This window comes from Rhincodon typus, chromosome 15 (genome assembly GCF_021869965.1).
Source record: "Rhincodon typus isolate 14 chromosome 15, sRhiTyp1.1, whole genome shotgun sequence".
Classification (NCBI taxonomy): domain Eukaryota; kingdom Metazoa; phylum Chordata; class Chondrichthyes; order Orectolobiformes; family Rhincodontidae; genus Rhincodon; species Rhincodon typus.
The window spans coordinates 209,212-231,491 of NC_063346.1; the positions used below are offsets into that span (position 1 = coordinate 209,212).

The window sequence follows — 22,280 nt, forward strand, 5'->3', positions numbered from 1 at the left end:
GGTGGATTAGCCATGGGAAGTGCAGGAATAGGGTGGGAGGGTGGGAGGGGTGGGTGGGGGGGGGGGGGTGGGGGGGGGGTGGAGGCGTGGAGGGTGGGATGCTTTTCGGACTCGTTGAGCTGAATGGCCTGTCTCCACGCTGTAGGGATTTTATGGAACTCAAGTTCCTCATCCCTGGAACCATTCTTGTAAACCTTTCCTGCATTCACTCAAATGCCTTCACATTCTTCTCCAAGTGTGGCACCTGGAACTGGATGCAACATTCCAGTTCCAATGTCTCGTACAAATCTAAAATAACTTCCTAGAGATGCCCCAATAATACAGTCTAGAATGTATGTTTCCTAAACTGCATTTACTACCTGCCTGATCTCTAACGATTTATGCACATTTACACTCAACTCCCCATTATCCTGTATCCTCTTCACAATTGTATCTTTTAATGCCTCTCTGCGTTCTTTCTGCCAAAACAAAGCACGCAAGACTGAGAACATGCATTCTTCAAGACCAAAGGCAGTGTTGATATACTCCCAAATAGTTAACTCTCATCAAGAAATCATGGTCAAATGTGTTTCCATATGGTTTTAATTTGTTTCAGCAATGAGACGATTACAAGTGACTACACATTATAAAGTTATCTCCATAACAACGGTTAAATTTGTAAATATATGATCCTTTGGACTTTCATCACTCAAGACTGTATAGTGAAGAATATTTCATTATTTCACTCTTTTTACATCCTGTACTTCGCATTTATATTAGCACTTTCTGATCTTCTGTATTAGTTTCATCTTTAAAGTAGAATGGGTAACATGAATTTGTTTCCAAGCATTCAAACACAGCAGAAACAAAAACAAACTTAAAAAAAAGCAAATGGTCAGTGATAAGTAAGTGTCTGATTTAATGGGAACAAAAACAGAAATTGCTGGAAAAGCTCAGCAGGTCTGGCAGCATCTGTGAAGAGAAAAATCAGAGTTAACATTTCGGGTCTGGTGACCCTTCCTCAGAACTGACCATAGCTGGGAAAACATTGTTTTATATGCAGAAGTTAGGGAGTGGAATAAGGTAGGCAGTAAACCATAGGATAGAGCCCGAAGAGAGAGAAGAGCAGCTGGATAGACAAAGGAGTTGATAACGATCAGGCTAGGAAGGTGAATAGCTGTCATGGGGGACTGTTAGTGACTAACAATAGGTAGTGTGTAATGGCAGACGACGTGATAACAAGGCCTGGTGTGTGGGGCATGGGGCTAGGACATGGGAGAGTTTGGCCCTAAAATTATTGAACTCAATATTGAGTCCGGAGGGCTGCAGGGTCCTCAAGCGGAAAATGAGGTGTTATTCTTCCGGCTCGTGTTGAGGTTTACTGGAACATTGCAGCAAGCCAGAAACAGAGACGTTGGCCAGGGAACAGGGTGGTGTGTTAAAGTGACAGGCAACTGGAAGCTTTCAGTCTTTTTTGAGAGCAGAACGTAGATGTTCTGCTAAGTGGTCACCTAGTCTATACTTTGCTTCCCCAATGTAGAGGAGACCACATTGTGAGCTGCGAATGCAGTAGACTAGATTCAGGGAAGTGCAGGTAAAGTGCTGCTTCACCTGGAAGGTATATTTGGACCCTTGGATACTGGGGAGGGAGGAGGTAAATGGGCAGATGTTGCATCTTCGCTGGTTACAGGGGAAGGTGCTATGGGCCTTTGAGGGGGTACTGGGGGTTAAAGGAAGTGTGGACCAGGATGTCCCAGAGGGAACAGTCCCTGCAGAAGGTGGACAAGGGTGGTGAGGGGAATATGTGTCTGGTTGTGGTATCTCGCTGGAGGTGGCGGAAATGGCATCTGATGAAGTGGATCCTGGTGGGATGGTAGGTAAGGACAAGGGGAACCCTATCGCTGTAGCGGGAGGGAAGAGAAGGGGTGAGGGCGGAAGTGCGGGAGATGGGTCGGACCTGGCTCAAGGCCTTGTCAACAACGGAGCTGGGGAATCCTCGGTTGAGGAAGGTGGATATGTCAGAGGCTCCCTTGTTGAAGTTGGCCTCATCTGAGCATATGCGACGGAGAGAGAGGAACTGAGAGAATGGGATGGAGTCTTTACAGGAAGTGGGGTGTGAGGATGTGTAGTCCAGGTAGCTCTGGGAATCAGTGGGTTTGTAATGGAGATTTTCCTCAGAAATGGAAACAGATGTCGAGGAATGGAAGGGAGGAGTCAGGGATAGACCAGGTGAAAGTGAGGGCAGGGTGGAAATTAGAAGTGAAATCGATGAACTTTTCCAATTCCAGGTGAGAGAGGGAAGCAGCACCAATGATATCATTGATATATCAGAGAAAGAGTTGTGGATGGGGGCCTGAATAGGACTGGAACAAGGAATATTCCATGTACCCATGAAGAGACAGGTGTAACTGGGGCCTGTGTGGGTACCCGTGGTCACCACTGTTACCTGAAGAGAACGAGAGGAGTCAAAGAAGTTGTTGAGGGTGAGGACAAGCTCGGCCAAGCGGAGGAGGGTGATGGTGGATGGGGATGATTCAGATTTTTGCTCCAGGAAGAAGCAGGGAGCCTTAAGACCCTCCTGGTGGGGAATGGAAATGTAAGGGATTGCACGCCCATGGTAAAGAGGAGGCAGCTGGAGCCTGCAAACTGGACATTTTCAAAGTGGTGTAAAACATCAGAGGAATCATGGATGTACGTGGGCAGGGGACTAGACCAGGGGAGAAAAGACTGAGTCAAGGTAGGATGAGATGTGCTCTGTGGGGGAAGAGTAAGCTGAAATAATGGGTCTACCCGGACAGTCCCGTTTGTGAATTTTCGGAAGGAGGGAGAAGCGAGATGTGCGGGGCTGGGGCAGTATCAGCTTGGAGCTAGTGTGGGTGGGGGGGGGGGGATGGGGTTGGGGGGGGGAAGAGATCATCAGATGAAATCAGTTATAGTAGTAGATACAATGGCCTGATGTGCCATGGTGGGGTCATGGTCCAGGGGAAGGTAGGAGGAGGTATCTGAGAGCTGGTGCTCAGCCTCTGCAAGATAGAGGTCAGTGCACTAGACTACAACAGCACCACCCTTATTGGCAGGCTTAATAACAAAGTCAGGGTTAGATCTAAGCACATGGAGTGCAGTCAGTTCAGAGGGAGATAGGTTGGATTGGGTGAGGTGGTGGGGTTGGGGGGGGTGGAGGGCAGAGAAGTTGGGGGGGTGGGGGGGGTGGAGGGCAGAGAAATTGAGGTGACCTATATCATGTTGACAGTTCTCAAAGAACAGACCGAGTGCAGGTAAAAGGCTGGAGGGAGGGGTCCAGGTGGAAGGAGAGTGTTGAAACTGGGCCAAGGGGTCTGTGGGACAGAGAGAGGACTCTTGTCCAAAGAAATGGGCACAGAGGCGAAGACAGCGGAAGAGTTCAGCGTCATGTCATGCCTGAAATTCACTAAGGTGAGGATGCAGAGGAATAAAGCTGAGGCCTTTGCTGAATATGAACATTCAGCATTGGAGAGCAGAAGGTTAGGTGGGATGGTGAATACCCAACAGGTGGTGGTGTTGGGGGAGAGGGTGGAGTCAGAGGAAAGGGGAGAGGAGGAAGGTTCCAGAGGACCATGGATACCCAAGTTGTTGGGCTCTGATTGCATATGCATCCTTTGTTTCGTTGACAAAAATGTTAAAAAAAATTCAAACTATCCTCTAACCTTAGTCAAAGTCTTAAAATGACAATAACAAAACATAAAAGAGGACGGATCCATGGATAAATGAAAATTTAAGGAATCAGTAAGGAGATAGCCGGAGGTGACATCAATGTCCAATATCCGTAAGAAGCAATTAGAGAATGATATGCAGCCTTTAAACCAATTAGCAATAAACTCTGCCTAGGGGACGTACTTGTGGTGCGGTGGGAGTGTCCCCACCTCTGGACCAAGAAGCCCACGTTCAAGTCCCACCTGCTCCAGAGGCGTGAGACAGCAATACCAAACAGGTTGATTAGAAAATGAATGCCTAGACTAATCCAATCATAATGTAATTGATCATGCTGTGGGCTGTGACTTGAAAAGAGTTAATAAGGTGTGCATCAGGTTTAAAGTAAAATTATCCTGCTGTTCAGTGGGAAGTGGAAGGCTCGAGTCACTGGAGAGAGACCAGAGACCCATTGTCGACCTGCATCCTAAGGTGAGATGGAAAACAAGAGCCGTGGTATGCCTGTAAAGTTACTGTCTGGCTCCAGTAGGTATTATTCATAAGCCAAGTAAAGTTTACCGGACTTACTGCACTACAGTGTTTCCTGTTGCCTTATTAGTTAACAAGTGCACAAATTAAATCTTGAAATTCAAATACAAATTATAAGACACAGAACATTACCTGGGTCGCTAGTTACTATCCTAGCAACAGTACCATGAGGTCATCACCTCCCACTCCTAATTTACATTACCACTCTGAAATGTTTACCAAGTTCCTAAATCTAGTCATTGATTATGATATGAATTGAAAGAGTTTCTTAGTTAGTTGATTAAAATTTCAGAATTTGTGCTATCACCACGCAATCTCCCTTGGACTTACTTTGTCAAATAAAATGGCTAACATGTTCAAAAAAGGCAAAATAAATGAATTGCTCTGATGATATTGAGCCTCTCTACATGTACCTACCTTTGTGCTTAAAACCCAAGGATGTTGGCCATTGTCAGCAATGTGTGCAAGAGATGGGAATCTGTCATTGCTACAACAGAACGGCACTGAAATTGTACCCAAGTATTCAAGCAAAAGACTAATGTAACAAAACGGTGTTTGTAATGTGCAGCAGTCTAGCTCAGAGTGAATTAGAGTAGCCACGATTCCTCGAGAGAAAGGCTCTCTTACCTTGCATCTGGACTAGAAATTCCGTTTTGATGCGCCTGGCAGCTTCACTCTCATTCTCATTTCTGGATCCACAGAGGGAGTCAACTTCATCAATAAATATGATGGAGGGTTTGTGCTGACGAGCCAACTCAAACAGATTTTTCACAAGTCTGAGGGAGAAAGGAAACATTATCCAAGGAGACTTGCATACTTCGCAGTAGCCTCAAGGAAAATTAACTTAGAGATTTCTGCAAAAGGTCAGGCTGGCACTTTCTTTTACTCTACATTCACTTCTTCATGTTTCTCATAGGCTGACCCACTTTATAAACTCTTAAAGTCTGACATCTTTTACTGTGTTGCCTCTAGGAAATAATCATTGCCAAAGTTCTCCCAATTTCACTGGCAAATGTGTGTCCAGGTAACTGAGGATTGCCCAGCATTCGCTGACAGTGAACTGGTGGTGATCCAGACTTTATGGAACAAGCAGATTGCAAGAATGTGGTGCTTTTCCTGCTAAATACAGAGTTCACCCTCAGAATCTCAAACCTAGAGGAGGTGCAACCAACCAGAGATGCTGCGGGGACCAACAGAAACAAGTAACTCATTTTCAATATCCTGAGGTTTTTAACTTCTTTTTTCAATTTGGCAGCTTATCCTAAATATTTCTCAAGCTAAGTAAAAGCATTTTTACCCGACATTTTGTCCAAACCTTTTTTTCATTGATCTCCATTTGTCCTCTATTTCACGTTCCGGAAGTTAACATTCATGGTTTATCACATCCATAAACAATTTTATATTTTATTTTTATAAGAAACCTCCACAAATTACAACAGTCACAGTTTCTCACTACAAATATTAATCGTCCATTGGTTCCTTACTTCCACACCAAACAGCAGTTCCATTTACCCCACTATTTTAATAGTCAGAGGCTGATCCTGAAGATTTAAATTTTCATGTGCCTACATTACTCACTCCACATTTAGTGTCGGCACTCATTTTTAGCTGCCTTGGTTTCAGATTCTCTGGCAGACAGATATGGGGTCTAGCCGATAATAGACAAATGGCTTTTTGGCTCTGGCCACTTGAATAGGTACCAAGCCCAAGCATTACAAAGAACAAAGAAAATTACAGCACAGGAACAGGCCCTTCGGCCCTCCAAGCCTGCATCGACATGCTGCCCATCACAACTAAATCCCCTACCCTTCCGGGGACTGTATCCCTCTATTCCCATCCTATTCATGTATTTGTCAAGACGCCCTTTAAAAGTCACTATAGTATCTGCTTCCACTACCTCCCCCGGCAGCGAGTTCCAGGCACCCACCAACCTCTGTGTAAAAAAACTTGCCTCAGACATCACTTTTAAACCTTGCCCCTTGCACCTTGCACCTTAAACCCATGGCTCCTGGTAACTGACTCTTCCACCCGGGAAAAAGCTTCTGACTGTCCAGTCTGTCCATGCCCTTCATAATCTTGTAGACCTCAATCAGATCTCCCCTCAACTTCCGTCATTCCAATAAGAACAACCCAAGTTTCTCCAACCTCTCCTCATAGCTAATGCCCTCCATACCAGGCAACATCCTGGTAAATCTTTTCTGTACCCTCTCCAAAGCCACCACATTCTTCTGGTAGTGTGGCGACCAGAATTAACACAATATTTCAAATGCGGCCTAAGATTCTATAAAACTGCAACATTACCTGCCAATTTTTAAAACTCAATGCCCCAGCCGATAAAGGCAAGCATGCTGTATGTCTTGTTGACTACCTTTTCCACCTGTGTTGCCACTTTGTGACCTGTATACCTGTACACCCAGATCCCTCTGCCTATCAGTACTCTTAAGGGTTCTGCCATTAACTATATATTTTCCATCAGAATTAGACCTTCCAAAATGCATTACCTCACATTTTTCCGGATTAAACGCCATCTGCCATCTCTCTGTCCAAGTCACCAACTGATCTATATCTTGCAGTATCCTTCAGCAGTCCTCATCACTATCCGCAATTCCACTAACCTTTGTGTCATCGGCAAACTTACTAATCAGACCAGTTACATTCTCCTCCAAATCATTTATATATATTACAAATAGCAAAGGTCCCAACGCTGATCCCTGAGGAATGCCACTAGTCACAGCTGTCCAGTCAGAAACGCATCCTTCCACTGCGACATTCTGTCTTCTATGACCGAGCCAGTTTTTTTATCCATCCTGCAAACTCACTCCGACCCTGTGTGACTTTACCTTCTGTATCAGTCTGCCATGAGGGATCATGTCAAAGGTCTTACTGAAGTCCATGTAGACAACATCCACTGCCCCTACCCTCAACGATCATCTTTGCCACTTCCTCAAAAAACATAACCAAGTTAGTGAGACATGACCTCCCCTTCACAAAACCACGTTGTCTCTCACTAATACGCCCACTGATTTCCACGTGGGAGTAAATGCTGTCTCAAAGAATCCTCTCCAATAATTTCCCTATCACTGATATAAGGCTCACCGACCTGTAATTAGCTGGATTATCCTTGCCACCTTTCTTAAACAAAGTAACAACATTGGCTATTCTCCAATCCTCTGGGACCTCCCCTGTAGCCAGTGAGGATACGAAGATTTCCCTCAAGGCCCCAGCAATTTCCTCCCTTGCCTCTCTCAGTATTCTGGGGTATATCCCATCAGACCCTGGGGACTTTTCTACCTTAATGTTTTTCAAGACTCCCAATACCTCCTCACTTTTGATCTCAACATGACCCAAACTATCTACACACCCTCCCCCAGACTCATCATCCACCAAGTCCTTCTCTGTGGTGAATACTGATGCAATGTACTCATTTAATACCTCGTCCATTTCCTCTGGCTCCACACATAAATTCCCTTTCCTGTCCTGGAGTGGGCCAACTGTCTGCCTGGCTACCTTCTTGCTCTTTATATATGTATAAAAAGCCTTGGGATTTTTCTTAATCCTGTTGGCCAAAGACTTTTCATGACTCCTTTTAGCCCTCCTGACTCCTTGCTTAAGTTTCTTTCGACTTTCCTTGTATCCCACCTTTGCTTCGTGTGTTCCCAGCCTCCTAGCCTTGATAAATAGTTCCTTTATCTTTTTGATTAGGCTCACAATATCTCTCTCATTATCCAAGGTTCCCTAAACTTGCCACACTTATCCTTCATCCTTAAAGAAACGTGCCAGTACCGAGTTCTGAGCAACTTGCACTTGAAAGCCTCCCACTTACCATATGTTGACTTGCCCTCAAACATCTGCCTCCAATCTACATTCTTCAGTTCCTGCCTAATATTGTGGTAATTAGCCTTACCCCAATTTAGCACTTTCACCTGACAACTACACCTATCTTTATCCATCAGTACCTTAAAGCTTACTGAATTGTGATCGCTGTTCCCGAGCTGCTCCCCACTGAGATGTTCACCACCTGGCCAGGCTCATTCCCCAATACCAGGTCAAGTCCAGCCCCTTTCCTAGTTCGACTATCTACATACTGTTTCAAGCAGCCCTCCTGGATGCTCCTTATAAACTCTGCCCCATCCGGACCCCAAGCACTAAGTGAGTCCCAGTCAATATATGGGAAGTTAAAACCACCCACGAGAACAACCCTGTTACTTTTACATCTTGCCAAAATCTGCCCTTCTATCTCCCACTGGCTGTTAGGAGGCCTATAGTAAACCCGAAACATTGTGATTGCACCCTTCCTGTTCCTGAATTCTACCCATATTGCCTCGCTATGTGAGCCATCCAAAGTGTTCTCCCGTAGTACAGCTGTGATATTCTCCTTAACAAGTAGTGCAACTCCCCCACCCCTTTTACATCCCCCTCTATCCCACCTGAAACATCTGTATCCTGGAACGTTAAGCTACCAATCCTGTCCCTCCCTTAACAAAGTCTCTGTAATAGCATTTTCCAGGTACCTCCCAAATACTCTACCTCATTGGACAGTGGGAGATGGTGAAGGGAACCTTCTATAAACTTAATTATTGTTAAAACTCAGCAGAGAGATGGAACTGTCTTTACTCAGATATTTACAAAGCTCAGATATTTGAGGTACCACTTACTTTTCACTTTCTCCTAACCATTTGGACATCAGGTCAGATGAAGACACAGAGAAGAATGTGGAGTTATTTGCCTCTGTTGCTACAGCTTTGGCCAGGTAGGACTTTCCTGTACCAGGTGGACCAAAAAGCAAGATCCCACGCCAAGGAGTTCGTTTACCTACAAAAATGAAAAGGGCACAATGTGAATTGAAGCAGTTAGTGACAGCAGTTTATCAATTGTGACAAGAGTAAACACAGATTGTTTCAGGGACAGAAGGAACATATCATGCAACCAATTCAGTTACTCTTAGAACCCTTGCTGATTTTTCAGTATTTTGCTTCATTCTTTATATCAGTTTTGGTTTGGAGTTGTGAACTGTGAGCTGAGAGCTAAAAGGTGACCATTGGACTGTGAGCAACCACCTCTTTAAATGAAAATGCTTGTGAGGCCAGGCCTGGAAGTTAAATGCAGATCGTTCTTTGATCAAAGGATTCTACAAACACTCTGATACTGGGGCAAGCAGTATGTTTAACCAGATAGCAGATGGTTGGCCAGTAATGAGGTCAGAACCTGGGAATTCATGCCAGCATGTATGGGAGAGAACATGATAGTCAAACTGAGGGAGGAACCAGGTTTTGAACTGGAGGTTTCAGAGAGGATTTTGGCTGTTGATGCTACAGCATGAAGATTTGTAAACCTCCCATCATCAGAGAATAAAAAAATAAGTCACACATATTACTGAAACTTCCTCACAGTAACCTGAAAAGGTGGCACTGATTGTAAACTTCAGAAAATCAACCAAGAAACAATCATATGCACCTGTGGAATAACACGTTATGAAAATCACAAGTTTTCTTTTAAAATTTATCCCTTAACTATGTTTGTCTGCACAGAGCTGAAAACAAAAGTTATTGGGTTTAAATCATAGACACTAATTAGATTACATTTTTCTTTAATTTTGCCCTGCTAAAGTTACTGCATTGTTAATAAATTGTTAAGTCTTTTTTGTTTAAGCTACAGACCCAGTGTCTGGAACCAATTATTCATAAAGTTATTCAGGAAGACTGGTTAGGAACCTTTGGGGGTCAATTTTGATGTCTTTGAAGGTTTTAATTTTACTGTGTTGTGAATACAGAGGTGGAGAGGCTGACTTGATTCAGCTATCTTTCTCTGTATATTAAATCAACACATTCCACCCAACCTAAATCAAATTTCTTTGAACACAAAGAAATTAAATATGTTGGATTTCTTTTGCTATTAAGTCTGCCTTGCTCACAGAATGGTTACAGTTTTCAGACAATAAACAAATTCTCTTTTTAACAAGTCATTTAAACTTGCTTACACTGCATTCCTTACTGAGCCATTAGGTTTGTGAAAAATTCTTTCCTCACATCACCATTGCCGTTTTCAACAATTACCTTAAATCTGTGCGCCTTCTCCTTCATGATGCTTTCACTGTGGGAACAGCTTTTCCCTATGTACTCAATCCTGGTCCCTCATGATTTTGAACACTTTAATCAAATCTCCTCTCAACCTTTGTTTTTCTTGAAGAAACTGTCGCAACTTCTTGAATCTGCCTAACTGAAGTTCCTCAGCCCAGGAAATGTTCTTGTGCACCTTTCCTGCACCCTCTCTAAATATCTTCACATCCTTCCTAAAGTGTGTCCAGAACTGGACGCAATACTCCTGTTCAGGCCAAAACACTCTTCTAAGCAACTGTGACAGGACTATACTTCATCCATGCTTATATTTCTTGTAATCCTTCTTAATCTGTTCCTAATTAATACAGCAATCCTTCAGTATTATTCAAAATGCTCAAGTCTTTTATGCACCTTATTACTTGTTACAACCTCAATATATTCGGATCCACTCCCTGCCAATTTAGTTTAATACATGTAAGTAAATCTTCCCATAAGCACACTGGTCCCAGTCCTATTGATGTGCAGTCCTGTTCAATGAGTTCTTCCTACCCCAGAACTGGCCCTGATGACCCAAGGATCTGAAGCCCTTCCTCCTGCACCATGCCTCAAGCCATACACTGATCCTCCCCATCTTCCTATTTCTCCTCTCACAACCACAGCTCCTGGAACATTTAATTGTTTTTTGCACAGATCTGCCTAAGTATTTCTAACATTTTCCATTTTATTTTAGATTCTTTTTGCAGTATTTTGCTTTTGCTACAGACCTTCAAATCAATCAGCCTTAATCCCATATCCTTACAGATCCCTTTTACATATCTCAGTCATCCTTGAACCCAATTTCTTTAACTTTCTGCTGTGGATCCAAAACATTGCTCTACAAATCCCAGCTGTTACTGACTAACAATAGTTCCTCATTAAAAACCTAAAGAACTTTTTTGTTCTATTCATTTGTGGGAGGTGGGCGTCGCTGGCTGGCCAGCATTTCTTGCCCATCCCTAATTGCTCTTGAGAAGGTGGTGGTGAGCTGCCTTCTTGAACCGCTGTAGTCCTCCCGCTGTGGGTTGACCCACAATGCTATTAGGGAGGGAATTGTAGGATTTTGACCCAGCGACAGTGAAGGAACGGCAATATATTTCCAAGTCAGCATGGTGAGTGACTTGGAGGGGAACCTGGAGGTGATGTTGTTCCCATATATCTGCTGCCCTTGTCTTTCTAGATGGAAGTGGTCGTGGGTTTGGAAGGTGCTGTCTGAAGATCTTTGGTGAATTTACTGCAGATACCGTAAATCAGAAACAAATACTGAAATTGCTGGAAAAGCTTAGCAGGTCTAGCAGCATCTATGGAGAGAAATCAGAGTTAATGTTTCGGGTAGAATGACCCTTGCTCAGAACTGTTCACACAAGATGAAAACAAAAAACAAACATGGGACTGTAACTCAAGACTTGTCAGCAAATAGGGAACAGGCAGGAAACACACAGGCTGCAAACTGAACAGGGATTTTATAAAAAAATTCATTCACATGTAGGCATCGCTGGCTAGGCCAGCACTGATTGCCTATCCATAACTGCCCAGAGGGCTGTTAACAGTGTACCACATTGCTATGAGCCTGGAGTCACATGTAAGCCAGGCCCCAAGTAAAGATAGCAGATGTGCTTCCCTAAAACATTTTGTGAACCAGGTAGGTTTTTCCCAAAATCAACAATGGCTTTACCAACATAACAGGTCCATAGAGGATGTCATATCCCTAGGCGTGCACTCATCCCTGGAACATCTGGACAACAAAGACACCTATGTCAAATGTTCATTGATTACAGCTCCAGCTTTAACACCATTATCCCCTCCAGACGGATCTCAAAACTGCGTGACCTTGGTCTCGGCTTCACCCTCTGCAACTAGATCCTCAGCTTTCTGAGCCATAGGCCACCGTGAGGATAGGTAACTGCACCTCCTCCACAATAACACTCAACACTGCAGCTCCCCAGGGATGTGCCCTCAGCCCCCTTCTGTGCTCCCTTCACACCTACGACTGTGTTACCAAATTCTGAATGAACGCCATCTACAAGTTCACTGACAACACCGAGGTGCAACGGATATCTAACGACGAGTCAAAATACAGAAGGGAGATAGAGGGCTTGGTGACGTGGTTCAATGAAAACAATCTGTCTCTCAACTTCGGCAAAACTAATGAACTGATCATCAACTTCAGAAAGAAAGGAGGAGAACATACCCCCATCTACAGCAACGGAATGGAGGTTGAGAGTGAAAAGCATCTCCAGCTTCTTTCCAGCCATTATCAGACTGCTGAATGGACCGTAGCCTGAAAATGTGCAACTCGCAACCCTTTGCTTGCTGTGATCTGCCTGTACCACTTGTAAACAAAGCTTTTCACTGTATTCCGATACACATGACAATAAAATCAAAATCAAAAAATCGTCATCATTAGTCTCTTAATTCTAGATTTGTACCAAATTCAAATTCCACTATCTGTCATGGCAGAATTCGAATCCAGGTCTATTAAACATTACCTGGGTCCTTGTGATGAAACCACTAGGCCATCACCTCCCTTGCTGAGTTAGAAATAAATCTCTGACAAAAAAACTTTGAAATATAAAAACATACCTGTGAACAGATGAGGGAACTTGATGGGTAAAATCACAGCTTCCTTCAAGGCTTCCTTTGCTACCTCCAAACCAGCTACATCATTCCATCGCACATTGGGCTTCTCCATCACAATAGCACCTATAATGGAACAAGACTGTGACTGCTAACAACAAAGTTACAAACACACTGTCAGAAACCTTCAAAGTCTTTTTTTTAAATATGAAGACTTTGCTAGCCAAGATACAAATTCATGAAATCCCCAATAAGTGATAATACCATAGGTTTGCATTTATTCACAAACCCTTCGTCAACTTAAGATAATGCCTAGAATGTGCAAAAAGCATACATTAATCTATTCAAAAAAGTGATCTGAAATGAGAATACAGAATATGTGAACACTTGAAAGCAAATGGAAAATTTCATATGCTATGCCTTAGATCATAAGGCCACAAGACATAGTAGCAGTGGTAGTCCATTCAGCCCTTCGAGTCTAGTCTGAAATTTCGAGATCATAGCTAATAATCCAAGACTCTATTTTCCTACCTTTCCCCATAACTCTCAATTCCCTTACTGGCTCAAAATTTGTCTATCTCAATTCTGAATATACTTACTAAACCATCCTTGACAGCCTCTGTGGTAAAGAATTCCAGACTCCCTACCCACTTCATCTTTGTTTTAAATGTGGGACTCCTTATTCTGATATTATGCCCTCTGGTCCTAGACTGTTCCAAACGGATGAACAACCTCCCTGTCCAAATCCCCAAGAATGTTTCAATAAGGTCACCTCTCATTCTTCTAAATTCAGTTCTGGAGATGTATTGGAAACTTGCCAATGCACCACATTTAATTAAAAAGGAAGGAGACAAACATTATAAACTAATTAGATTAACCTCTGATAATGGGAGAATGTTAGAGTCTATTATAAAGAATACAATAGCAGAGCATTTAGAAATGCATAATACAATCAAGCAGAGTCAGCATGGCTTAATGAAAGGGAAGACAAGTCTGACAAAGTTACTATAGAATAATTTGAGGAAGTAAAAGCAGGCTAGGTAGAGGAGAAACAGTGAATGCAACACAATTGGATTTTCAAAAGGCATTTGATTAAGTTCCACGTATTAGGCTACTAAATGAGAGAAGCGCCCATGGTTTTGGAGCTACTATGTTAGCATGGATAGAGGATTGGTTGGCAAATAGAAGACAGAGTTGGGTTAAGTGGGACATTTTCAGGTTGGCAACCTTAAATGAGGGAAGTGAATGCACAACAGCGAGGTTTGTAGATGACACAAAAATGGGTGGGAAGGCAACTGGTGAGATTGTCACACAGAGTCAGCAGAGGGATGTAGACAGGTTAAGTCAGAGGACAAAAAATTGTCAGATGGAATAAAATGTGGGGGAATCTGAGATTAAGCACTATGGCAGGAGGAATAGAGGAGCTGAATACAATTTAAATGAAGAAAAAACACAGAAAGCTATGACAGAGAGATTTGGGACTACTCATCCATGAATCACAAGGAGCTAGCATTTTAAGTTCGGGAGTAATAAGGAAGGCAAATGGAACTTTGGCCTTTACTTCAAAAGGGAATGCAGCATAAAAGTAGGGAGGTTTTGCTATATCTATACAAGGTAATATTTAGACCAGAGATGGAATACTGTGAGCAGTTTTGGGCCCCTCATCTAGGAAAAAAATATACTGGCACCGGAGGCAGTATAGAGAATGTTCACTAGGCTGATACCAGGTAAGAAAGGACTGTCTGATGAGAAGAGATTGAGTAGACTGAGCTGATCATTATCACATGACTATTTGTGGGAGTTTGTCACCTACAAATTGGCCACCATTTCCAAAATACAACAGCAATTCCAATTCAAAAGTAACTCTTGCTCTATAGTGGTACCTCCTGTAGTCATGAAAAGTATTTTTTTTTTTAATTTCCTTTATTCTATAATCTGGGCATCATTGGCAAGGGGCAACATCCCTAACTGCCCTTGAAATGGGTGGCTTGCCAGGCCATTTCAGAGCACAGTTAAGAGTTAGATTGCCGCAGGTCTGGAATCACATTTAGGTCAGACTAAACAAATTGCCAGAAGATTAGCCTGGGTCTCTGGATTGTTAGTTCAATGACATTTACCACAATGTCACTGCCTCTCCAACATACAAATGCATTTTTTAAAGAGATGTACAATTAAATGAATGGATGAAGTTGTGGAATGGCTCTGTTCAATTATTAATCTGGTTTGACTGACAATTTGATTTTCAGACATAGCAACTTAGAAAACATAGAAGATAGGAGGAGGAAGAGACCATTCAGCCCTTCAAGCCTGTGCTGCCCTTTTTCACGATCATGGCTGATCGTCCAACTCAATAGCCTAATCCTGCTTTCTCCCCATAACCTTTGATCCCATTTGTCCCAAGTGCTATATCTAGTCGCCTCTTGAATACATCAACTACTTTCTGTGGTAATGAATTCTACAGGCTCACCACTCTTTGGGTGAAGAAATATCTCATCTTCATCCTAAATGGTCTACCCTGAACCCTCAGACTGACCTCTGGTTCTGGACGCACCCACCATCATGAACAGCCTCCCTGCATCTACCCTGTCCAGTCCTGTTAGAATTTTATAAGTCTGAGATCCCCTTCATTCATCTGAACTCCAGCAAAAACAATCCTAACCAGTCAATCTTTCCTCATACGTCAGTCCCACCCATCCCCAGAATCAGCCTGGTAAAGCTTCGCTACACTCCCTCGGGAGCAAGAGCATCCTTCCTCAGAAAAGGAGGCCAAAACGGCACATAATATTCTAGGTGTCGCCTCACCAAGGTCCTGTACACCTACAACAACAACTCCCTACTCCTATACTCAAAACCTCTCGCAATGAAGGCCAACATACCATTCGCCTTCTTTACTGCCTGCTGTACCTACATGCTTACCTTCAGCGACTGGTGCACAAGGATACCCAGGTACCGCTGCACACTCCCCTCTCTCACTTTACAGCCTTTCAGGTAGTAATCTGCCTTCTAGTTTTTGCTTCTAAAGTGAATAGCCTCACATTTACCCAAATTATATTTCATCTGCCATTGATTTGCCCACTCACCCAATCTGCCCAGATCATGCTGAAGGATCTCTGCATCCTCGTCACAATTCACCCTCCCACCCAACTTGGTATCAACTGCAAACTTTGAGACGCTTTCTGAAAGTCCAATTATACCACATCGACTGGCTCCCCCTTGTCAACTCTACCTTCATAGATTTCCAACAGATTTGTCAAGCATGATTTCCCCTTCATATATCCATGCTGACTCTGTCAGATCCTGCTACTGCTTTCTAAATGCTCCACTATAAAGTCTTTCATAATGGATTCGAGAATTTTCCCCAAGGCTCACAGGTCTGTAATTCCCTGTTTTCTCTCTATCCCTCTTTTTGAATATTGGTGTGACATTAGCCCCCCTCCAATCTGCAGGGACTGTTCCAGAGTCTACAGAATCCCAGAATATGACCACTGATGCATCCACTATTTCTAGTGCTATTTCTTTAAGTACTCTGGGATGTAGATTATCAGGACCTGGGGATCTTCAATCCCAATTTTCCCAGCACCATTTCTCTACTAATATTGATCTCCCTCAATTCTTCCCTCTCACTAGATCTTGCATTCTGCAACATTTCTGGTATCTGATTAGTGTCCTCTTTTCTGAAGATCCTCAACCATTTCTTTATCCCCTATTAAGTGGGGAAGCGATGGCCTTGTGGTATTATTGCTGGACTGTTAATCCGGAGACCCAGATAATGTTCTGGGGACCCTGGTCCAAATCGCACCACGACAGATGGTGGAATTTGAATTCAACAAATATCTGGAATTAAGAGTCTAATGATGACCATGAATCCATTGTCCATTGTTGGAAAAACCCATCTGGTTCACTAATGTCCTTTAGGGAAGGAAACTGCCGTCCTTACCTGGTCTGGCCTACATGTGACTCCAGACCCACAGCAATGTGGTTGATTTTTAACTATCCTCTGGGCAATTAGGGGTGGGCAACAAATGCTGGCCTAGCCAGCAACGCCTTCATGCCGCTAATGAATAAAAAAACATACATTCCCCCGTTTGTCTGTAGGAGACCAACATTTGTCTTCACCAATCTATTTCTCTTCACATACCTATAGAAACGCTTAGCATCAGTCCTTATGTTCCTTGCAAGCTTACTTTTGTACTGTATTTTCCCCTTCTTAATCAATCCCTTGGTCCTTCTTTGCTAAATTCTAAACTGCTCCCAATTCTCAAACATATTATTTTTCTTGGCCAATCTGTATGCTTCTTCCTTGGATCAAATACTATCTCTCATCTCCTTTGTAAGCTTTGGATAGGTCCCTTACCTGTTTTGCTTTTATGCCAGACAGGAATAAACAGTTGTTACAGCTCCCCCATGCAGTCCTTGAATGTTTGCTATTGCTTCTCCACTGTCATCTCTTTAAGTAACTCTCCCCAATCTATCAAGGCCAACATACGCCACATATCTTCAGAGTTTCCTTTATTAAGATTCAGCATCCTAGTTTCCGAATCAAAAACCTCAGTCTCCACCTTAATAAAAAATGTTATGTTATGGCTGCTTATCCCCAAGGGGTCTCAGGTAGCATCCAGTCCTGGTTGAGCCATTGTCTTCAATCTCTGCCACAAATTCCATTCGCTTACTTCTGAATTTGCCCCTCTCCCTGGCCACAGTCTGCAGCTCATCCAAAATTGAGGCTATTCACATCCACTGCATCCTACTTTACCTGGAGCTTTGTTATATACTTTCTCTATAACCAAGCCCACTATCACCAAAATATCACCCATCTGCAGCCTTGCCTCAGCTTATCTGCTACTGAAAGCCTCATCCATACTTTCAAAATGCGACTATGTAAAGTGCTTGCTGATTCATCTTTTTATTTGTTCCATCCATCAACTCATCTGGAATTCTACTGCCAATTTCACTCCAAATGCTGTTTATCCATAACTTCAGTGCTCATTGATCTACACTGGTTTCCAGCTAAGCAATGCCTCCAAAATTCTCAACCATGTGTTTAAAATCCCTAACACCAAGACCAAGTAGACTAAGGTGCAGGTATCTGGCTGCATGAGAACACGTTACACTCACCCATCAACTGCTCCTGCAGTTTCTTCTTCTCTGGATTTTCTTCTTCACTATCACTGTCGCTCCTAGGGGAGGAGGAATCAAAACGTGTGAATTGCAGCAACATCACAGACAGCAATAATGCAGGAAAATGGCTAGGGTTGGGGAAGGAAACGGTTCACACATAGCAAGTTCAAATAAATATAAAAACAGGAAACTGCTAAATATGAAAAGGTAATTACAAAAGTATTAAAGAATCAGCAAACAGCAAAGAGATAATAGTGTAACACGTATCATCTATATTCAACTTCACCCAGCCACCTTTCACTAAGAGAACAAGCCCATGAAAACACACCTTATCATCTGTCACAGACACAGACTTTCATTCCCCTGTAATTTCTTCCATTAATCCCTCACCCTCATGCAAAATGTTCGCTTTACTTCCAATTTTAGTACCAACTGATTCACTTCTAATTCGTGGTAACTCCCTCTCCACTCCTCATCCAACCCAATAATATGCATCCACCTCACATCACCACATTGTTCATGCCTACCCGCTCCTCTCCAACAGATGCTCACCCAGGGAAGTAAACTGTCTGCCAACCTCCCACTCCCAGTAATGCATGTGCCGATCTCCATTAGCCATGCATATGACCATAATTCCAGTTTTTCTCCCAAATGAACCCCCATCCATACCCCTTGTCATTTTGTTGTGTTTCTTTCACTGGCTTCTTGCCGCGTTTGTCTTTGTTTTTTAAATATTCCTTCAGTTTTTCTGCACGGTCCAGGTACTGAACACACTTCGCTCGAATACTCTCCTTTGCCTTCTCTCCATGAGCCTCATCTGCAATGAAAACAGTGGAATATCTTGACTACAGTAACCCTAAGATGGGGCACTGCCTCCAACATCCCAGAAGGGGAGACCTGGTTACAAGTCACCAGAAAATGTTTCCTGCCTGTACTGGTGACAGCATGAGGGATAGTTCCACTACCCAGTGATACCCTGTCTCTGGATATCTGCTGACATTTCACCAATCTAGCCAACCTTTTACATATTCACAAATCAGTCAACAGTGGTCAGCAGCAGGGTGACATTTAATAATGATCAGGAGCAGGAACACCAGCTGATTTCCCCTCTCTCTAATTCAGCGGTCCCTCAGTACTATTCAGGAGAAGTCCTGAACTCTGCTCCCTTTGATCCAAGAGTACTGAAGTCCAATACAGTGCCTCCAATGTCCAATCTGAGGTCCACTAATTCAACATAGGGCAAGTATTAGACTCAAAGCTTGCGGTGAGCTTGTTGTATAACTTGTCTGAAGTGGGCCAAATTGCAACTCCTTTCCTACCATCATTTTGGGTGTACCTACACCAGATGAACTGCAGTTCAAGGCGACAGCACAATATGACATTCCCAAAAAACAATTGGGGGTGGGTACAAATGCTGGCCATGCCAGCTCTGCTCACATTTCCTGAAATAAAATATATACAGAGAATGCAAGTTCAAATCCCACAATGGCAGATTGTGAATTTGAATTTAGTTAGAAAAAATAAATCTGGAAATAAAAAAGCTGGTAACCCAACTGGTTCATTAATGTCCATGGAGAACTCTCACATTTAATGGCATGCAGGAAGTATTCCACTGCATGCTGATACAGCCTCAATGCCTCTTCATAGTTCTTTGCCTTGTCTTCTTCTGTGGCTTTAGTTACGAGGTCAATTGCTTTCTGAAACAGTTAAAAATAAGTTACATTAATGCATAGTTCACTCCTGGAAAGAGGAAAAATCAAACCATCATCACTAACCACACCATTCTTACCTTTGTGCTCTGCTGGTTAGAACATAGAACATAGAACTGTACAGCCCCTTCGGCCCACGATGTTGTACCGAACTTTTACCCTAAACCTAAGGTCTATCTAACCTCAACCCCTACCTTATACTATCATCCATATGCCTATCTAATAGCTGCTTAAATGCTCCTAATGAGGCCGACTCCACTACCCTCTCCGGCAATGCATTCCACGCCCCTACCATTCTCCGAGTAAAGAACCTACCTCTGACGTCTCCCCTATATCTACCTCCACTTATTTTAAAACTATGCCCCCTCATAATAGCTACCTCCACCCGAGGAAAAAGTCTCTGGCAGTCCACTCTATCTATACCTCTGAACATTTTGTACACCTCTCTCAAGTCACCTCTCATTCTTTGTCGTCGTAAAGAGAAAAGCCCTAGCTCTCTCAACCTTTCCTCGTAAGACCTTCCCTCCATTCCAGGCAACATCCTGGTAAATCTCCTCTGCACCATTTCCAATGCTTCCACATCTTTCCTGTAATGAGGCGACCAGGACTGGACACAATACTCCAGATGTGGCCGAACCAGGCTTTTGTATAGCTGGAGCATAACTTCACGGCTCTTGAACTCAATCCCTCTATTCATGAAAGCTAACACACCATACGCCTTCTTAACAACTCTATCCACTTGGGTGGCAGCTTTCAGGGAACTGTGGACATGAACCCGAGATCCCTCTGCTCCTCCACACTGCCAAGAAACTTTCCGTTAACTTTGTATTCTGCTTTCAAATTTGTCCTTCCAAAATGAATCACCTCACACTTTTCAGGGTTAAACTCCATCTGCCACTTCTCAGCCCAGCTCTGCATCCTATCAATGTCACTTTGTAACCTAGAACAGCCCTCCACACTATCCACAACTCGACCCACCTTTGTATCGTCCGCGAACTTCCTAATCCATCCGTCCACTCCTACGTCCAAATCATTTACAAAAATCACAAATAGAAGTTGACTGTGAGAACTTCCATTTTTTGGAATGATTACGCTCCATGCAACACTGAATTTTGGAGCAGCCTAATTGATCTGAATAAGTCATACGGTTTTGTACTAAACGATGCACTAGTATTGGTAGGCAGCAGTAACCAACAAACCCAAGTTTATAAAAAGAACATTTGCTGAAAGAAAATGTTCCAAGAGGCTTCACAGATGCATTATAAAATGAACATAACACTGAGCCACACAAGACAATATTAGATCAAATGGCTAAATATTTGGTCAAAGAGGTTCAGTTTTAACGACCGAAAAGAGGAAAATGAGGTGGAACAATACAGGAAGGGAATTCCAGGTTTGTTCAGTTAGACAACTGAAGGAACAACTACTAGTTGTGAAGCAACCAATATTGGGAACAAACAAGAGGACGGAGTTTGAGGAGCACATTGATCTCAGAGGGTTGTAGAGTTGGAGGAGAATACAGAAATAAGAACATAAGAACTAGGAGCAGGAGTAGGCCGTCTGGCCCTTCGAGCCTGCTCCGCCGTTCAATAAGATCATGGCTGATCTTTTCGTGAACTCAGATCCCCTTACCCGCGTTCTCACCGTAACCCTTAATTCCTTTATTGTTCAAAAAAAATCTACCTTTTCTTTAAAAACGTTTACTGTAGTAGCGTCAACTACTTCACTGGGCAAGGAATTCCATAGATTAACAACCCTCTGGGTGAAGAAATTCCTTCTCAATTCAGTCCTAAATCTGCTCCCTCTAATCTTGAGGCTATGCCCTCTTGTCCTAGCTTCACCTGCCAGTGGAAACATCCTCTCTACTTCTATCTTATCTATTCCCTTCATAATTTTATATGTTTCTATAAGATCCCCCCTCAATCTTCTGAATTCCAATGAATATAATCCCAATCTACTCAGTCTCTCCTCATAAGCCAACCCTCTCAACTCCGGAATCAACCTAGTGAACCTCCTTTGCACCCCCTCCAGTGCCAGTACATCCTTTCTCAAGTAAGGAGACCAAAACTGCACACAGTACTCCAGGTGTGGCCTCACCAGCACCTTGTACAGCTGCAACATAACCTCTCTGCTTTTTATTTCAATCCCTTCAGCAATGAAGGACAAAATTCCATTTGCCTTCCTAATTACTTGTTGCACCTGCAGACCTACCTTCTGTGATTCATGCACAAGGACACCCAGGTCCCTCTGCATAGCAGCATGCTGCAACTTTTCACCATTCAAGTAATAATCCTTTTTACTATTACTCCTACCAAAATGTATGACTTCACATTTATTTACATTGTATTCCATCTGCCAGACCTTTGCCCACTCACTCAATGTATCTATGTTCCTCTGCAAAGTTTCACAGTCCTCTGCACACTTTGCTCTGCCACTCATCTTAGTGTCATCTGTAAACTTTGACACCCTACACGTGGTCCCCAACTCCAAATCATCGATATAAATTGTAAATAATTGCGGTCCCAACACCGATCCCTGAGGCACACCACTAGTCACTGACTGCCAGCTAGAATAGCACTCATTTATCCCC

At 43.1% G+C, this 22,280-nt stretch overlaps 1 protein-coding gene across 1 annotated transcript in view; it reads right to left on the reverse strand.

Moving 5' to 3' along the window:
• Positions 1-22,280, reverse strand: part of LOC109924156 (vacuolar protein sorting-associated protein 4A) — a 60,746-nt gene that overhangs the window by 6,679 nt on the left and 31,787 nt on the right. Inside the window, exons 3-8 of the mRNA XM_048605928.1 lie at positions 19,567-19,678; positions 18,651-18,798; positions 17,979-18,040; positions 12,870-12,989; positions 8,850-9,006; positions 4,822-4,970 (exon numbers count right to left, since the gene is read on the reverse strand). Of these exons, the coding sequence (XP_048461885.1) occupies positions 4,822-4,970; positions 8,850-9,006; positions 12,870-12,989; positions 17,979-18,040; positions 18,651-18,798; positions 19,567-19,678 (748 nt within the window). The remainder of the gene's footprint in view (positions 1-4,821; positions 4,971-8,849; positions 9,007-12,869; positions 12,990-17,978; positions 18,041-18,650; positions 18,799-19,566; positions 19,679-22,280) is intronic.